This window comes from Crassostrea angulata, chromosome 1, assembly GCF_025612915.1.
Source record: "Crassostrea angulata isolate pt1a10 chromosome 1, ASM2561291v2, whole genome shotgun sequence".
NCBI classification, from domain to species: domain Eukaryota; kingdom Metazoa; phylum Mollusca; class Bivalvia; order Ostreida; family Ostreidae; genus Magallana; species Magallana angulata.
This window is the reverse complement of record NC_069111.1, coordinates 36207353-36227392: the sequence shown is the minus strand read 5'-3', so window position 1 is coordinate 36227392 and position 20040 is coordinate 36207353. Positions and strand designations below refer to the sequence as shown.

Sequence of the window (20040 nt, the reverse complement as noted above, 5' to 3'; positions counted from 1 at the left end):
TGAAGATCATTTATAAATCTCGTTTGCTAACGATATTATTTACAAGAGATTGCACTGAGATTATATAAAAAAAAAAAAATAACGCGATATCACCCTGACATAATCAAGGCCGCATTTACAAATGAAAAAATCTCAGATCTCTATATAGATGCATTCCGCCAATTCAAACTTCTTGTGTCCTTTTTTTCCTTTTCTTTTAAAGTTAATAATATAACAGCAAACCTTTTTGCAGTCTTTAGTACGCTGCGCTTGAAATGAATCAATTTTCACAATCTGAACAGTAGTACTGTAATTTGAAAAAAAGAAGAATGAAAAAGAAAGAGAAAACGGTATAAATACTATGTCATGAAAATTTTTAATTAAAAAATGTTAAAATTCCTTTTGGTCTATATCAATCAATTTGAGACATGCATACCAAATTCTTGCGGTTCTGAAAATTTCTCTTTTTTTGTGCAACTGATAAAACTATCATTCTTTTGGTAGTGAGTGCAAAACATTTCATACATGGCAGTTGTCATTGATAATTCAATGTAAAATGCTTGGTGCTAATATATCGGTATTTGATTGTATATAATTATATAATATAAAGTGGGTTTGTTCATACTAGTTATTTCTATCATTTTACTATTTCGTTTTCGTCTTTGTATGCTGTGCGAAGACAATAGAATGCCTCCATTCTGTAGGGAAGAAAACTGTGAATGTGAATATACCAGTACATGTAGATATGTCAACATAACCTTTTCTAAACGAAGTCAGTGTTAACGAAGACGGCGTAAAATAAATAAAACGAATGATTGACATTGCATGAGAACAGGTTTCTTGCTGTGTGGTTCTCCATGATTCTCTCAAGATTTCAGACAAATGCAAAGTCTCTCCAGTGTTACAAGAGTATCATCTAAAGGCGCGATCAGAGCTGCATTCACTCGCCTTGAAAAGGCCCTTTGTCGTAAAAATAAATCTCTGCACATTTTAATGTAAATAATGTCAAATTCCAAGTTTAAGAATTTTTTTTTTTACATCTTTTGAGAATTTTATTTCCTATTTCTTAATAAATCCGTTTGTTATCATACAGCTTCTCACAAAACCGAGTGACGATCTTTAACCATGCAGGTTAAAACCTTTTGTAAACCAATTTGTACTTGTATGAAAATATGTACTTCATTAACTTTTTAATACTAACTCCAAATTATCGAGCATTATTCAGTTCATTGAAGAATGACGTTGATTATACAATGTTTTAATATCATAATTGTATTTATCAGTGAAGTTTTGAAGCGAAATTTGAAGATGAAAGAATGCAAAGAATTGGATTCATTGCTGTAATCTTTGGTATACACATTATCTGAAAATATTTATTTGAACACTTAACACAAAATGAGGCAAGTCAGCTTCTTCTTCTACATATCTTCCACGGTTGTTGTAAGGTTCAAATTATAAATTAAACAAGTCTAACGGAGGCCCTGATGCAATTTCTACAAGTACGGTATACAACCATCAAAACCACATTAAACTTTAAACGCAATGCCATCAATGTTAAGAGTGATCAAATGTGTTTCTGAACAAACACTAGTGCTAACCAATTATTGCGATTGATAAGGAAGACAAGCATTGTGGGTATAAACAGGTCCAGTAATTTGAGAATCAGATGGAGTAATTCTACATTAGAATTCGCCGCTGTCTATGTTCGTGTAGGTTTTCAGAAGGAGCTGAACACCACCGTTGGGCTCTTGGCTTGCCGTCTGGTATCGATCGAATCATGCTACTTCCTATGGACCCTTACCGGAGACGTGCAAAGATTAGAAATGTTACGGATTCTATGAAACGGAAACCAATTTAGAAAGGATGAACGTAGTATTATAATCTCTTCATTGAAGAGAATGGCTGTATAGCTAAGTCGACCACATCAAAACTTTGGGACAACGTATAACGTGGCAGACACAGTATGGAGAGTAATAATGTTAAATGTTTCAATGTGTCTGTACTTTAATATGTGGAGTAATGGGTTAGTTTATGTAATCTCAATCTCAAACTCAGACCTAAATACCTATCGTTTCTTTAAAATGGCTCATTGTTTAAACATATTACGAGGTACACTAAACATATAGAACACGTTGTACTTAAAAATATTTTTATGCTACAGTTTGATCAAACCTGTTATTTTACTATTTTTTTTCTCTAAAAGTCATACTTATTTTTTCATTTTATCCAATAACTTTACAATTTATATCAACATTGGAGTAATGATCAGCTGTAGAGTTATAAGCAAGATACAGACCTCAAAATATTTTGTTATGTAAACTAAGTACGTGCCATGTTTTTGTTATAGGTCTAAACCTGGAAAATTCAAAATGTAAAAAAAACAACATAATCTGAACTTTGTTTACATAACAAAGAATTGTTAACTCTGTATCTCACTGAACACTCGACAATTGACGTTCAAATTGGTTGACTATTAGGAATAAATAAATCAATGTAAACATTGAAAAAGAAAAAGAAATTTTGACCAAAATCATAACCATGCCCCGTTAAATTTTGAATGTAAAAAAATTAATTTAAATAAAATACAGGAAGATAACGTTAACATATACACTTTCTCTGGAGCATTCTATGTTTGTAATATTTCTGAAGGCTTTAAACTTGCGGGAAAAAATCCGCAGTGGAAACTTCGTTGAGCCAAGTTTATAGAAAATAATTTATAACTTCAACTTGTTTAAAAAATTTAAATGAATAATACGTAGGTGGATATTGCGCTCGCATGTGCATGTAATAAAGCAAGAAAATTTGGTTCAATTACTCTCAGACATGATGTACATATGTACATTTTTCATAAAATGTCAGGAAGGCGTATACTCTTGAAAAGCACAACTTACTGGTAAATATCTTTAAGGCATTGTCGACATCTGAATAAAAACAATACAAGAAAAATAAAGCACCTTTTTAATACAACTTCATTTATATAAATTTTATGCGCATTCAAAATAAAAACATATTCAAATTCTCGTTTCCCTCATATTAATTTAACCATAAAAATCATTTAACAACAGGCCACTCAAATTTGACTTTACAACAAATTCAGGTCATTCAGTTACAGTGTGTAGCCGTGAAATGATATACATGTACATATTTGGTGTATTATATTGAAGCTGCCACATATAAAAACAAAAATCATCACCATTGAAGCATTGATTGTCTGCACAGTAAATGATTCAGGGCCAGTTTTGATTAGTCAAGTAAAACTGGTCGCTTTCAATGGTACGTATAAAAAAAAAACAAAAAGAAAGGAATTAACAAAGTATCCAAACTCAAGTTTAGTTAAAGCTAGGGGCGTATGCTCAAAACCTGAGAACCAAAAAATGTATTTCAATGATTTTGTTTCCCTATAGATGACACAATGATAGTTTTGCACAACCCTTGCAAGTTCATTTTCTGTCGTAAAAATTTCAGTGGCATATAAAATTCGAATAAAACAGCCATTCAGCTCTAAAGTTTATTCAAGAACTGATTATTTTGACTTACTGCAATTTCACGTGTGAGATTCTGTTTGCATTTAATGCCATAAATGAAAAAGGGGCACGTGCGCTTTAGAGTTGCACAAATAATAGAATAATTCTAAAGCCCATCTTCACTCTCTAATATCATCGAATAAATGCTAAAGCAAGGAATGTATCGTTGAATCATATATATAAATAAAATATCAATTTCAAAGCAACAGAATAATCAATGGTACTACATGTATACACAATGTTTTGTTATAAATGTTATAAATATGGTCATTCACAAAGATTCATTAGACACGCAACCTATATGTTCATATAATATTTGTCACTCCTTGGAATGGTTTTATTGTTCCTATGTAAAGCATTAATTGTATGGAGTTTAATGTTCACATAAAACATGTTTAATTTTGTTTTCCTTTTAATATTACAAAAACCCTGCTAAAACGAATAATTGTTTTAGGTAAAGCCTTCATGTGTAAATATTACAATCATCAATGTGATTTAGCAATGTTTGATTACATGCATGTGCATCTATAGTACGTACATAACCAACGTATTTCTGACATATTTGTTCTTACTCACCAATCAAGATATGTAAGAGATTCTACATAACATTGATACTAAAATCATAACAGAATACAAAGCGTTGAAACTTAATAAACCCCAAACACACGACACTCTTAAATCATGTAGTAGTCTTCGCTGGATCATGTGATCTTCATACGTAACTAGTTTGGCGGTGTGAAAGACATAGAAAAGCCCATTTGTTGTGTGATCCAAATAGACATTTGGGTCCTAGATGTACCCTTTGTAAATATAATGACGTTGTTCAGACCTCAGCTGTAACACGCCACACTAAGAACTACTAGCGCTATACATGTCACCAGCGTCAGTCGGCTAATATCTAAAAAAAGAAAAAAGACAATGATTTAATACCCAACAAGCGAGTTTTGGTCAAGTTTCTTTGCTTTTAAATTATGGTTTTTTTAATTATAAAAACATTTACATACCAGTTTATAGATAAAGAAGCATCTCGATAAAATCCCAATAGAATAAATCGATTACATGTATAATGTTGAGAACAAATCCGTCAAACATTACTTTCTTGCAAACGACATTTATATTCCGTTATGATAATTTTATCAATGTTGTAAGATTTATTATTATTAATTCAGTGAAAGCTTTGCAAAAGTCAAAATGGCTTTTTTTTATTTACCAGTTTTGTCGGAGGAGTTGGACTCCTTTTGATGCTGATTGGTAGGTTTGGAGGTTTGGAATGTGACGGAGGAAGAAGCGTCATATGTACGACTTGCTGTTTAAAAGAACGAAAGCGACATCAGTATTAATTTGTTCCTAAAAAGCATTTTGGTTTGTTGATCGAACCTAATTTGTTGTTTCTACCAACACAATTGTACTTTTTAGGTCACCAGAGTCACTCAAGATATTACACCTATTACAATTGCATGGTCTTCGTCCGTCGTAGTGCGGTGTGCGTTAACAATTATACATTTTTAACTTCTTTCTAAAAACTACATGACCAATTGTTACCATTTATGGTGTGAAGCATCTCTATGGTAAGAGGAATCAAAACTGTGAAATTCATGGCTCTACAGCCCACGGGGTGCCATAGGTGGGGCCTAATTTACCCCCCCCCCCAAAAAAAAAATCAAAAAAAAATCATAAATCTTCTTCTCTACTTCCAAATATGTAAGGAAAAAAAACTAAATGCATTGTAATGATGTTCATAAAGCCCTCTACCAAAATTGCAAAATTCATGGCCCTGGGTCAGGGGTTCATGCCCCAGGGTGGGGCCAATATGGCCGTATAGTAAAAGTGCATGAAATCTTAGAAAATCTTCTTCTCTTCTCCCAAATGATACCGTGAAGCCATTTACAAACATTGTGAATTTCATGACCCCTGTGGATCAAGGGTTCAGGGCGTATGGTGGGACCAAGATAGCTATATAGTAAAAATACATTAAATCTTTAAAAATCTTCTTCTCTACTCCTATATATATATATTTGAAAAAAAAACTAAACGCACGGTAATGAGGCCAATGTGGCCCCATAGTGAAATTGTATTGATTATTATTTCATTCTGTACCATTACAGCTGTGGGAGATAAATTCATGCATTATTATTATGTTTATAATGTCTTGATGTAAACTGGTGAGATTCGTGGTCTTCAGGCCATGGGACAGAAATTAAGGCCGGGGGGGGGGGGGGGGTTGTAAAATATGACCATATATTGAACATGTATTTTTATCTATGGTAATTGCTGTACGCCAACCATTAACAATTTTAACCTCATTGTGAAAAAAGGGGGTTGTCGTTTTTAATGAAACATGATACCAGCCATTTTTAGTTTATCAATGAAAACGTATAAACATAAAAGCTATCTAGAAAGTTTACAAATATAAGACAATTATTTCCTATCAATGTCTTTGTTGTAGGATTTCAGGTAGGAAGGTGATGGACTCTACCATTTTTAGATTTTACTTTACCCCAGAATGAAGCTTTTTTAATTACATATATGAGAATCCTTAAAAGGTCTGTGTATTGGTTATGGTACTCAGGTGACCATTAAAGCCTGGTGGCCTCTTGTTTGAAATTTTGATTCCATTCAGCTTTAAGTTAATAATTTATCTTAAGTGTGCATACATTCCCATTATACCTAAATGTGCCAAATGACATATAATAAAATCAAACGGCAATAGGGTACTTGCCATTATATGTTAGTTATTACTGCTATATATTTGGTTTTTAATTTGGTTTTAAACTGTTTTACTGTCTTAAAAATGCAAAAATTATTTTTGTGCCGTTTAGTTGATTTATAGTTGACGTAAATTACTGTTCTGAATCATTTTAATGTTAAATTTTAAATTTTATGCAAGTGGTTTATCTTATCAGCTCAAACTGACAACAATAAATACAAGAAAATATCTCATTAACCAATCTAATTAAAATTAGATTGTTGATCTGCTCCTATTTGATAAAGTGTGTAGCGATCTAATAGGAGCTGATCAAAGATCTAATTTTAATTAGATTGCTACTCAATTTCAGTCAACGAAATAGTTCTAAAAATCGACATTCCCAAGATCGCTAGGGAACGAGTTACTGATAAAGTATAGGTGGCGCTGAACCGGAAATGTGAAAATTAGCAACGCAAACTAAAACACATATTGCTTAGATATCTTTCATGGAAATGTACACGAAATTCCTACGATGATCATACATCTATTCGTTTTCAGTTAGTACATGTACTATTGGTAAAACTTACGTAAACTACTGGAGGACTTGGATGGTTTCTGAGTGACCTGGAATGTTGTAGAGGGAGAAGACTTTGTCACCACTGTGGTTGTAGTGGTGGTCAGGTGTTCACATGTCCTGTATTTTTGAATTGTTGAATATGCCGAGTCATTAAAATGACAGTCATAGGGACTCTGGAAGTACGGTTCCTTGATGGTGAACATTTGGTCTAAACACACTGGTGCAACTCTTCCAACACACAACAACAATTCAACTAGGAAGCTGTATAAAAGAGAAAAGACGATTAAGGCACGAACGGTTTAGAAAGAGAACCATTTTAACAGGAGCTTGGACTTTGGATAGTTGTGTCAAACAGCAATTTGACGTAGGGCTGTCTGTTTCATCGCTGGCCTCTCGGGCATAGCTCTTTGAAATCAACAAGATCTGTCTGGCTTTCGAGCTAAGACTACGCAATCTGTGTATATTTCACTTGAAAACAGCGTCATTTGTAACTTGTCTTGACGCAAGAAAAAGATAGTTACATGCTACTGAAAGTCCAAAGTCTTGTTAAAATGGTTCTATGATAAGTTTTATAAGAAAACATTCGCTGCTCTCTTAGAACAAAAACAAATTATTAAAAACAAAATACTAGAAAACTACTTATATGCAGAATTCTTTCCGATACATACCTACACAGCATGGTGGCATTGCCTCTAGTGTCAAACTCTGTTTCAAACTTCGTTACGTTGTCATCGTACACTTTGCAATGTATTTGTATATCGTAGAACTTTTCCTCGCATGTTTCAGTGCAACTACTTGCATCTGTAATGAAAACAAAAACTAAATGAAAATCAGAAAATTCTTACGATAAATTTTATATACTATTTTTCTTAAATCAGTAACATTATGAAAATAAATGTGTCAGTGCCACAAATTTTATCATTTCTACGATTATATCAGGTTATTTAACCAACAGATGCATTGTATTTACTCTCTTCTTATATATCTAGGGCATCGCACCGTACATCACAAATATTGTGTCGAACATTACACTTTACATCAAAGACAAACTAAAAATAACACGTAATGAATAGTGCCTCTTTATCAGGTCCAAGCCTCTGTAGTTTGAAAACAACTCCAGTCAGAGTAAAAGAACAAAATATAGATAGTGTCTAAGCAAACCATTTCGTTTTGCCATATGAGATGTATTGTGTAATCCTAGATGACCTGATCTAAACACAAAGCTGTATGCAGTGATAGGAACAGGCAACTGGAGCTTTGATTTCTTATTTATAATTTTCAAAACTTTCATTCAGATTTGCGATAAGAAGAGAAAAATTCAGCTAAAAAACGTATCCCCAAAACGAATTCATTTTTGTATTTTTTCTATGCGCAAATTAAGGTATAAGAAATCATTCTTTGAGTATTTAAAGGTGATTGTTTTGGTCGGGGTGTGGTCAAATCCACAAGGGCTTTATGATTGATTTGACCATGCTCCAACCAAAATTATTTCCTCATAATATTCAATGAACGATTCCTCATTACTTATCTATGATACTATATTAAAATAATAGACTCGAATTTTTGGGGTTTAATATCGAGAAATTGGAAGAGTACTGTCTTTTGCTTTATATATTTTAAACATCATTGGTACTTAAGATTACCAATTTGTTTTTATATTTTCTCAATCAAGCTTCGCTAATTAATAATCAACGAAAATTCCTTTAAAAACTCCGGAAATCATCTGAATTTTTTGGATTTTACAATCTTGACATTCACGCTAAATCACGGGAGTCTGTTTAGTTTGTTTCCACAATATCACATTTGCATGGATAAATTTAGAAACGATAATACAAATACGTGTAAATTTTCATTGAAAATTTGTCATATATTCTGTTCATCGAAGAAAATACGGGAAAAAACTCAGTGCATTTAATATGACAAATCCCAATGGTTCCGAATGTCATCATGGTGTGAAAATTCGAATCAAGTAAACGTTCGTGAAAAAGTGTTTAATTCTTTATTTATACGAATTAAAGTTTTAGATGAAAGATATTCACAGCCTCAAAATGGTTCGTTATGAAAAATTTAACTGCTATTTTCAATGCAGCTTCATTAATTTTCTCCAAAATCGTTTCGGAGCGATTCTGCAATTTTGCTACATTACGGGTATATGAGACCATGCAGGGAGGCGTTTTAACTGTTGTGAAGGCCTGTCCCGAGACACAGTTAGATTATTCTAACTAAGCAAAGTTTAGTGAGATTAATAGCATTACTGTGGTCTGAAAGCTCGATGTATTTATTTCGTAAATGTCCGCTTTCATAAGCAATGTCAATCCGTACACGCACGGGTCAAAGTATAGTATTATTTCAAATCTGTACACTTTAAAACGACATTTTAAAACCACTATTTTTTTCCTGTAGCACATGCTATTTCTTACAACACGGCGCTGCCAATACCTTATTTGGTTATGTTATAAGACACGCCCATTTTGTGTCGCTCATCTTTTATGAAATAATTGGGCTACGGGCGTCAAAATTGATTCGTAATGCTATCACAGACAAAAACAGATAAAAATGTAAATATTAGCACATAAAATGGTAAAAGAAGAAACAAATGTAATAGAACATCGTAGAATCAGAATTGTGTGAAATAAAGTGCAACAATTTTTTTTCTGACATGCAAAGCATGTCAATATTTGTCAGCTACAGTCGAATTCAAATCTCGCGAGACTTCCTGGTGCAATAAATGTTTAATAGAGACCCCTCACAACTGGCTGGCCGTCAGAACCAGACAGACTGTTGGGCTTCATTTCAAATCTATGAAACGATTCTCCTTGAATTCCAGATATATATTGCTAACATTTGTTAGTGGTTGTCATTTACAGTGCATGGCTTATGTCAAAATACTGACCTTTTTTTCCTTTTGTGTACGTTTATGGTGTGTAGACGTGTAGACGTCCACGTAATATGAGCCATCTTTGAGATTACTTTTATCGAGAGATTGTTATTTGTCTTATGTTGATAAGTTGTTTTACAATCAACATGCATCAAAAATGATGTTGATTTAACCGTTATACGTGTACTGCGGTGCCGGTAGTTGAACGATCGACCGATTGCTATTCCTGACATTGTTCTTTCTGTTCTTTTGTATTGGTATATAGTATAAATGAGTGGGTGCGAAGTTGACGTATGGAATATTTTCTAAATTTACAAAACGACAGTACTTTCATATTACAGTAGATACTAGTACGCATCCGATTTAATGCTCACAACTGTTTGTGTCATTTTGACATGGAATGCTTTAATACGTAAACGATTATGTTCCTGGTGGTTTAGGGATGAAAATATAACCATATCATGATTGGTAAAAAAGAATATATTATTTGTTAGGGAATTTTTGTTATAGCCCAATACTAGTACGTATACACCAATGCATCGCCCCAAATCTAAGAGATTCCCGCGGAAATAAAAACAACCATTATTTTTTTTTTTTTTTTTTTTTTTTTTGAAAATTGAACGATATGCTTTTTTGAAATTCAAAATTTACGATGACCTTATAAATGTGGTTAACTTATCATGCATGCAACTGTTTAAATCTGATGAATATGAAAAGTGGAATCAAATCCAAAACATAATAACTTTGAAGATGGAAACCAAATGCAATGGCATTGACTTTAATGTACTTTAATTAGATATCCAAATGTTTGATATATGGACGAAAATTAATTAATTCCAGAGGAACATTCTATTTTCGCTGATCTTCTATAGCTAATATTCATTAAAACCAGTTAATTAGTAAAGCTTTGTATCTTTAAAGTTGTTTTCTTTAAAAAAAAAACAACTTTTTCATGGAAACCCTTATTATCTGGTGCAAGTTATTGATTCAAATATGCTAGCATGCATGTAAAGATGATCAAATGAATTAAAGTGTTAATCTTGGTATACTGACATAACGGATTGCTCCTTTCCAAAAAATATTTTAGCCTTTTCGAAATAATGCAAAAGAAAATGTAACCTATTCAATGTGATTTTCTGCCTCCATCAGCCAATTTACATAATTATGTACACTGAGCATCATTGTATGTACTCTAGTGAGAAACCAAATTAATGTAATAGACAGCATAAACTGGAAACTTTCTGTCTAGTCAACGCATCGTCCAGAATCATAATATTTAGTATTAATTATATTCAGAGAGAATTGCTTTGGCAGTAATAATGGTCAAAAAAGCAATAAGTTCATCCGGGGTTACTATCTCCCGAGGTAAATAGTACGCGACACATGACATAAAGGGCTACTCTTGGTCTCATAATGAATCCCATTAAGTCCTCAAAAAGCCGCATTGAGTCTGTCGGGGTTATTTTCCCCGCGGTAGTCATGCAGACAGACGTTAACGCATGTCTATTGATCCCTTAATGTGAGGTGAGCAGTGGGTCAGAATAATTAACTGTTTAATTAAATGGCCCCAAAAAAGAAAAATTTTAGACAATGAAGAGTTTGATGCCAGATCATGGATCCTTTCAGAACCTTCCATTTCAAACTCTTTAATATGAAATTGTTTCTTGTTAAATTAGGAAACAGTAAAATGCATTTGGCATGAACGTTTACTTGATTGAGACACACAAAATTGCACAGACCGATCATTCGCTGATTTATCTTCCGGATATGTCACGTTTAATTACAAATAACACATTCTATTATGTTCGCAAGGTAAAAATCAAACAACATTCCATGATAACAAATGTCGCCTGGGCTCGAATCCTTTGAAATGAACATTGACTTTCTGTCACGAAAAACAGATGCTATAGTAGCCCCAGTAACCGCCAAAGGCAAACACATGGACATGTGCATTACACTGCGGATAAACATAGAATCTAATTTACTTTCTTGTAGAAAATTTTGTGTGTGTGTGTTTTTTTTTTTTTAATTAACAAATAGTTTAATAGCACTTTGAGCATTGCATGGTGCAGATGGTATAATTTAATTTAATTAAAATTATAATTTATTGTTGAAAGTTTTACACCATTTTACTTTTAGGTGAATAGTGTAGCAAAGATCACTGCCATTACAGACTTATGAACGCCAATCAAAATCCCAAACTTCTGGTTTTGAAATTCATAAAAATATGATGACCTGAATCTACGAATCGGACATCTGAATGACTATATCAAAAGTAATAAAAACCCAAAACAATGTACTGCAAAATTTATCCAGCTTCATGAAAAACCATTCAGTTAAATCAGTATGCTTTACTAAAGAAAATCTGGCCTACATACTCACATAACAAAAATTCGCATTTTGCAATAAAAAGTTTAAAAAGGAAATCATGAGAAAGCATTTCACTTCACATATATATGCATTGGTTTTTCGCAAAAAAGGCTTTAAATTCATTATTATCATACACCCCTGGACATTTTCTATCTCTGTTTCGTGTGTATTTATGTGCCATATGTATGTAATATATGCATTACAAATTCTCAATGAATGGTCTAATGTTCAATACATTTTCCAAAACAGTAATTTCGTCTCAATTAAGCTGTATCATGTAATATGAAATTGTTGAGAAAATTGTGTATGTTTATAACAAAGATATACGAGGTAGTCTGTCCCCCATGTGTTTCAAATAATATAACTTTTCCCAACTTTATAAACCTTATAATTATATATGTTTATACTTTTGTACCTCTGACCTAGCTTATATGTATATTTAATGTTATATTTGCCCTCATTTACCATATGTTAAAAATGGTTTTGAGTGAATAAATGAACTGAACTGAATTGACTGCAACATCATACATTTGAGTTACAGGAGCGAACTATAAAATATTAACAAAAATACTTGCTATTGTTTTCAAACCCCAAACATTCCAGGCTATAAAGCTTTTTGATGTACTTCAAAATTTTTATGTTCCGAACAATTTCAAATAAAAAAATGTTAATGAAAGTTTCCCGTGCAATAAAATTTGATAGATCTGTTTACTATTAAGCACGTCTTGGAAATACAGAAATTTCTAGAAGCAGATGTGCAGTACAGCTGTAGAACCAATACATATCATTTCACACATTTTAATGAAGTGACAACTGCATCTCACTCAATCAAGTAACATCCCCTTCCTACAATTAGGTAGGATCCTCCAGCAGGATTAGGATGTTCTATAGCGTTAGGACGGAACAGGGAATACACAGTATAAGGAACAGTATACAATACTTGGTGTCAGATATTACATGTGAAGATGGCTTTCCAACCTCGACCAATTTATAACTATTAGAAGACCGAGGTCTCTGCAGTCTTATAATTACAAATCTATTTTTTTTAAATCCGACTCTCGACATTCTTGTATTTGAAGAGCCATCGATAGATATCCCTACCGCGAGTTAAGAAGATGAGAATGTGTTTGATTGATCTCAAGTATACAAACTTTATCTTAATGTAAGTATGCTCTGTACTTAATTAGTTAAATGGAAATGGCTGATTGTTTTCAAGGGGTTGTGCTGGTTTTCATTCGAAGCTAGAACTAAACTATAAACTGGACTCTAGAATTCAATAGGTTTGGAAACATCCTTATATATTTATACCAACACAAACACAAGTGATTCTATAGTTAAAACGCTGATCTCAATGTGTATTGAATACAGAAAGTTTTTATTAAAATAATTGGTACAATCCTCAACAGGTATGAAAAAGTGTCAAAAACAGATGTCAGAAACCGTTGATATAATATTTACTGCTATTCATTGCCTGACGTCTTTCCAAACAGGTTGCCTGACTACACAAAATTATACAATGGAAACATGCATGGATCGATGAGGCTATCTTTTAAGAAATGAATTTTAATTTTCGCTGCTGATCATAACTTCATAAAACGGAACGTTTATTATTTAAAAGAAATTTCGGTATTTTTCTTCGATTTAGTGTATATACTACGTGTAGCTCTAAGAGGGCTCAATGGTCGTGGCCATTTTAGGACTTTATTGATCTTCTTAAGAAGAAAAGCTCTATATAATGTTTTCATTTCTTGTTTCTCCCTATTTGCCAAATGACCAAGTTCATTTGATGAGTAAAATTCTCATATCACCACGTGGGCAAAATTATTGGTGTGTGCAAGTGCTTTCTTCGACGTCTCGTAAGTAGGTCTTTAATTAGATTTTGCAGGACTTGCGCAATCCTCTACAATACAGTGTCTTGTTTGGTACCCAAGACGAGTTTAAAGTCTATCGACAAGTGCCTTGAACCTGGTGGAAATTTTTGTTGCTGAACATTCGGATAAGATGCGTGGGTGTAATATATACAAGTATGTTGTGGTCACACAGATGCTGCAATCTTTTCATTTGCTCATGAAACCAATTATTTTTAAATGCCAGAACGGCAAACTAAAAGAGAAAGGGTGTTCAAGTACGACAATAAAAAAAAACATTTGCCCTATTTTCTTATGATGCAAGGAAATCAAAATAGGAAAGATTAAATAATTAGTGATTGCAGTCCAACATGACAGGTAGCAAGTGTACAGGTAAACTGACAGGGCATGTGCGACAGATAAGAGAACGGATGAACTGAACGACATCAACAAACCACACCTCAATTAAATTTACCCATTCTCAAGAGCTTCGTCTGTCGAGGAAATGAAGAGTTCAAAGATTCCATAAATGATGTTTATGTTATTATGATATAACATCCGTCTTTCTGTTCTACTATTGTGTAACATATAAACACAGATATCATTCATTCCGACAATAAAATGATTCTCTCGGTGAGCGTTACAACACCTTCCCCCAGATACCAGGCTTTAGGCTGATTGTTATCCGTGCAAGGTCATTTTTTTCCTCATTAAATTTATGTAGAAAGAAGGAAATATCTGACATTCACACAAAATGATCAATGAAAACGATGTAATGTTCCGATGACTTTTTCCGCCGGTATGTACACACTACACCTCCAAAAAAACTGTTATCTCTCTTAAAGCATGAGTAATTGGTATATCTCATTACACTGCCTCGTATTATTTGGAAGTAGGAGGTTATTTCAACTAACTTACGCATCTATCAAAATGCGTGGGTTAAAAAAACCACAGTTTAATTTCAATAATCCAAATACCTTATACAGTAAACATGTATTGGCGCATATATCTGAACTGATAACAGTATTAAAGAAAAAGTCTTGGCGTTTTTACACCTGAACCACTAAACTCTCAATTCCCATTTTGTGTTAATTGAGTAATAATCTTTGAAAGTGCATAACATGCATAACAAACCACGTTAAATATTTTTACTTTTATAAAAATATATGTGGAGTGTAAAAACAATCAATTTCGCAATTTTTAGTCATCCTGCGGGCTGACTAATTAAGTAAGGATTAAACTTTAATTGCGCTTACGTAAATTGGAATTCTGGGAAGGAATGAGACAGTCCGTGTAACTGATCAGTTTCTAGTTCAAACTGCGCAATGTCGTTTTGAAAGACTGCTCATGAGTATCGTCTGCAGCCTCGGACCGGAGTACGCGTTCATATATTTAATTCCCGAGTGAGATTGGCGAGGAAATACTGTATAGAGGGGAATATTCGTCCCCGTTTTATTTTCGCCTCTTTCGTCCTCAATGTCTGCGGGCGAATAAGACTAGGCGAATTCTAATGTGTTATACATGTATTACGGGGCCAAACCGTTTGTAAGTAAAGAAGAGCGAAAATAAACAAGGTATACAGTATATTGACAGTGGTTTGCGACGGAACCATGAAATTCAGAAAGCAATCTTTGCAAGGTTACAATTTTAAGCAATATTAAGTAGGTTTGCAGTCATCATTGTATGTACACGGCTACAAGCTTGTCTCCGCACCTGTGCATACAATCATAAAAATATATAAGCGTGCAATACCGTTCTGGAAACCATATAACTCGTATTTTAATTGATTGTATATTCACTTTTGACCTAAAATTGATATTCCGCTGGTAGCCTTTTATTTTTTTTTTTTTGCTTTTTTTTTAACCTTGATGATTCAATAATCTGAATTTGAAATGCTCAATTACCTAAGGCAAAATGAGAACAACCCACACATACTTACACTGAAGGAACTATATTAAAAAAATCATGTATATCAGGCATTTCTATGCCTGAGACGAGTTATTGTTTTGATTCAATGTTACCGTAATATATAAAATATGTGGAAAGCATGTTTTTATCCATAGCCCGAATTCCCGATTGCGTGGTTTGTTTGGTAACAAAAGACAGCGACGAGAATGATGATCATTAGAAACATTAATCATATTTCGAAGATTGTTGATAAAATAATTGATTTAGAGATTACGTCATAAAAAATGAATTGAGTATTTTACATGGTTATCTTTTCCCCTGACGTTGAAATGGGCTGGCAGTCTTAAGCTTTTTTAAAACAAAGTATATTCATTTTTCATATTTAACACAGTGACAGATTTAAAAAGATGAAAAAAAAAGGCAAAAAAAAACCCATACAAAAACAATTAAAACCAAACCCCAGAATTTCATCAAATAAATCGAGATTTTGCCGCTTTCCTCTTCCGTTTTAAATTTCTTCGTGAGAAAACACGGTACTCTGTTCAGATTGTGAGAATCGATATATTTCAGACGCAGCTTTCTACTGTCAGACTTTGGTAAAAAAAAAATAACAACTTTGAGAAAGAGGGAGAAAAAAACACGATGAGTTTGAATAGAAGGAATGTAAAGAGATCTGTGATATTTACAATTGTATATCCAAAATGCGGCCTTGATTATGTCAGTGCAATAAAAAACTGCTGATATCGTATTAGCTCTGTAACTTAGTGCTATTGGAACTCTCTCTCTCTCTCTCTCTCTCTCTCTCTCTCTCTCTCTCTCTCTTACAGAGTTCATAAGAATACGATTTTTAAAAATGAAATATTCAATAATCATGAAAAACTAAAGATTTCGAGTATGTTAAAATCGAACTGGTATTATGTAGGGATGAACTTTATTGCGCAATGCTTGGCCTTGGTCTGCAGACACTGTGCACTAATGGGCACAAGTAATGTCCTCAAGTTTTCATACATGTATCGATCTACAGAGTATTTTCAGACCAGACATGCTGATGGTGCTAAACGATAGTGATCGAAATAATCAAGACATTTGGTGCTTTATTGACATAACATGCACTATGCACTGTGCAGGAAGGGAAATAGGACAAAACACTGGTGCATTTATATGAATGACGAATGAATACAAATGAATGAATAACTGAAAGATCAACTTACCTATTTCATATACATAACAGACAAAAATCACAATCAATATGCTAAATAGACAGTTCCCGAGTCTACATCCTCCACGTAAAGATGTCATTCTGTTCCTGTATTCTAATCCAGACGACCGGTTTTTCCGAACACAGCAATAACACTAGCGGATCACTCCGGCCACCTCGTACGTTCATTACATGTATTTTAAAAATGTCACTTAAAGGCGAGGTAGCACCTGTAAATATTTTTATCAGTGTTTAAACATGAGTCAACGATTGTAAACAGGTAGTACCAGAGCCATGATATATCAGCCCCACGCCGCATCGCTAGCCATTGAACGTGCAGTTTTTCCCCGTGCGTCTCTCTGTCACTGCTCGAGTAAGAAAACTGAGGACGAAAATCGAACGCTGGGCTATTAAAGCATACAGACTTCGGTGAGCTGGGATTTACGGCGCTAAGTTCTATATATATCCCTTGAAAAGTTTGATGATGCACCAAAGTCTATATTCGTATGTGTTATCTTGCATCCAATAAATAGAAAAAACAATTAAGTAATTCTTATCAAATTTCCATAATATAAAATTTCAAATACGAATAATTTGACGCATCTGTTTTTATTTTCAAGTTAAAGTAGTATAGATTTTTTAATCACATAAAAATACCCATTATACGGTATTTCTTTTCTTATGAAGTTGCAACAAAATATTAGACACAAAAAACTGAAACCTTATCACAAAAAAAAGTCAAATGAGTTTAAATTTTATGAAAAATCTATTACAATCACATAAAAATTTCACTTTGAGGGCAAATGTCTTCGCCTGCAGAGTTGATATTAATCTTTTCTTTGCAGGAACGTAAGAATATACGATGCACTTAGCACTTCGTGACTCGGTTATTTTGACTTTTTTATGTACATGTATCTAACTGCTATGTCAAAATTTAACTCAGGTCATTCACACCTGGATCTTAAGATACGTGAAAGTTCCCACTGTGCTTTTATTTTTAAAACAGTATTATGTAGTCAATTACATGTATATAATCGTTATATTCGTGTAATGATACTAATCTTTTTGAAAATCAAAAAAACAGATTCAAATAATTTATAAAGAGTACTTTAAAATGTATACATTAAATTCTTATCACATTATCTTTACATGTTATTGGAGCTCTTTGATAAAGTATGAATAGTCTCCGTTAACAACCTTCGAGAGAGCAAGCGTTTACTGAACTTTGCTTGAAAATACGGAATAGATTCTCACTTTACGTTCATACGTACACACCAAACAGATTTTTTACTGGACACTACTATTAGATGCCAGCAGTTATTTGTCTGAAGCTGTCTAGACTCACAGATATTGATCCAATTTCCATCAATGACTGTCGGAGAAATATTCTTGGAATGACATAATCTTTGCTAATGCAATACCGATAATTGATACCATTTGGAAAGTAGAATCCGTAGACCAATGAATAATTGAATCATGAATGAAGCTATCTTCAGGGCAATACCATCATACTGCTCACCAATTACACAAATGATAATTTTTACACATGATTTTCCAAAATAACGGGCGAAAGATTTCTGTAGTTAAGACAAGATTCGCTGCTACCCCATATCATAAATCTAAGTACTTCCTTGCAGATGACATGGCTTTTATCTGGGACACTTAAAGAAAAACTGCTCCTTATTTTTCATTGCATAACGTTAATACAAAGGTTGTTGGGTAGCTTTCAACTTTGACCTTTTTCGGAGCTCGGGTCATGAACTTGTTCGAAACGCAAATACTACCTCACCTCAGACAGTGGTTCTGAAGATGTCACCCTTAAGGTATGCAACCTTGAATCATGTGTTTCAGTGCTGCATAAAGTTACTATCTGCCTTTATGTTGTACGGCTGAGGGGTTTTTTTTTTTTTTGCTTACTGGGATCGAACCTTATTCCTCGTTGTACCGAACAATAAGCAAGCGATATTTATTCTTGATTTAATGTGCAATTGCAAGTTATGACGATCAGCTTTTTCACCCGTGGTGTACTTTTATGCTTTCTTTTATAATTCCATATGAGTAAAGTTGCTTATCAACATTTTTTGGGGTTTTAAAATCGTATAAATTCTGTAGGCGTTTTTTAAGTGCAGCAAGAACATGCTTATCATTGAAATAATTGTTGCTTGTCCAGGTGCTAAATGTAAGAACAATTCATGTATGAACCTACGGATCATCAGTTCAACACTTAGCTGATCGAAGGCCTTTTTAACTTGCCAGAAACTATGCAGTCGTAAAAGAGAACTTTCAAACGTGTTGATTGGTTGATAGGAACGTTTGGCTTTAAAAAGCCATTATTGACCTTCTATCTAATAAAATCTTCATACTCAATTATTCATACCATATTGATTTTTAGACGAAATTTGTTAAGTTGACCAGAAAAAATAGAGCTTTTTGCAGGATTGGTATCATTCTTAGCGCCAAGTCAAACAGATTCAAGAAGCTATTTGTCCGAGTATCTTTGGTTAAGGACGTTGTTTACTCAGGGTTAGAGTTCTCAAATCCGGATTGTTAAAAAGTTCAATTTCATGAGTAAAATTTGTTTTAAATACAAGAAGTATTTATGAAATAAATTATCATTGACATAACAATCGATATTTTTACTACATTATGGAATAAGGCTCTGACAAAGTTTGAGACTTTTAGCAAAACAGAGGAAATTCGGTCTAAATTTTTCAGATTTTGTTTTCCACTGAAATATTAAAAAGACAACATATCTCAAAATTTTGATCATTGACCTCATATAAATTTTATGCCGGCAGAGAAAGGTCAATATACTTAGTTTAATACTATAAATGTTTTAGCATTATCATCATTCAGTTTTTTGTTAAATTGAATCAAAAATGGGTGGTAATTTGAAAACTGATAGAGGATATTCGGACAAAAATATCTATAAAAATTGTGAATGAAAACTAAATGCTTTGTATCTATTTAATGCCACAACCATTCATAAACTGTACTTCATTTGTGGAAAGAGTTAAGCAGTTTGTATTATTTTCATAATTAAGAAAATCTCAATCATAATGTAAAATTTTTA

At 33.2% G+C, this 20040-nt stretch overlaps 1 protein-coding gene across 1 annotated transcript; it reads right to left on the bottom strand.

The window, feature by feature from the left end:
* Window positions 1-2924: 2924 nt before the first annotated feature.
* LOC128160917 (uncharacterized) lies at window positions 2925-17352 on the bottom strand. The gene is made up of 5 exons (XM_052824211.1): window positions 16981-17352; window positions 7435-7567; window positions 6777-7027; window positions 4714-4809; window positions 2925-4401 (listed from the first exon to the last, which is right to left on the bottom strand). The coding sequence occupies exons 1-5, from the start codon at window positions 17066-17068 to the stop codon at window positions 4334-4336; spliced, it is 636 nt and encodes a 211-aa protein (XP_052680171.1). The 5' UTR covers window positions 17069-17352; the 3' UTR covers window positions 2925-4333.
* Window positions 17353-20040: the final 2688 nt, after the last annotated feature.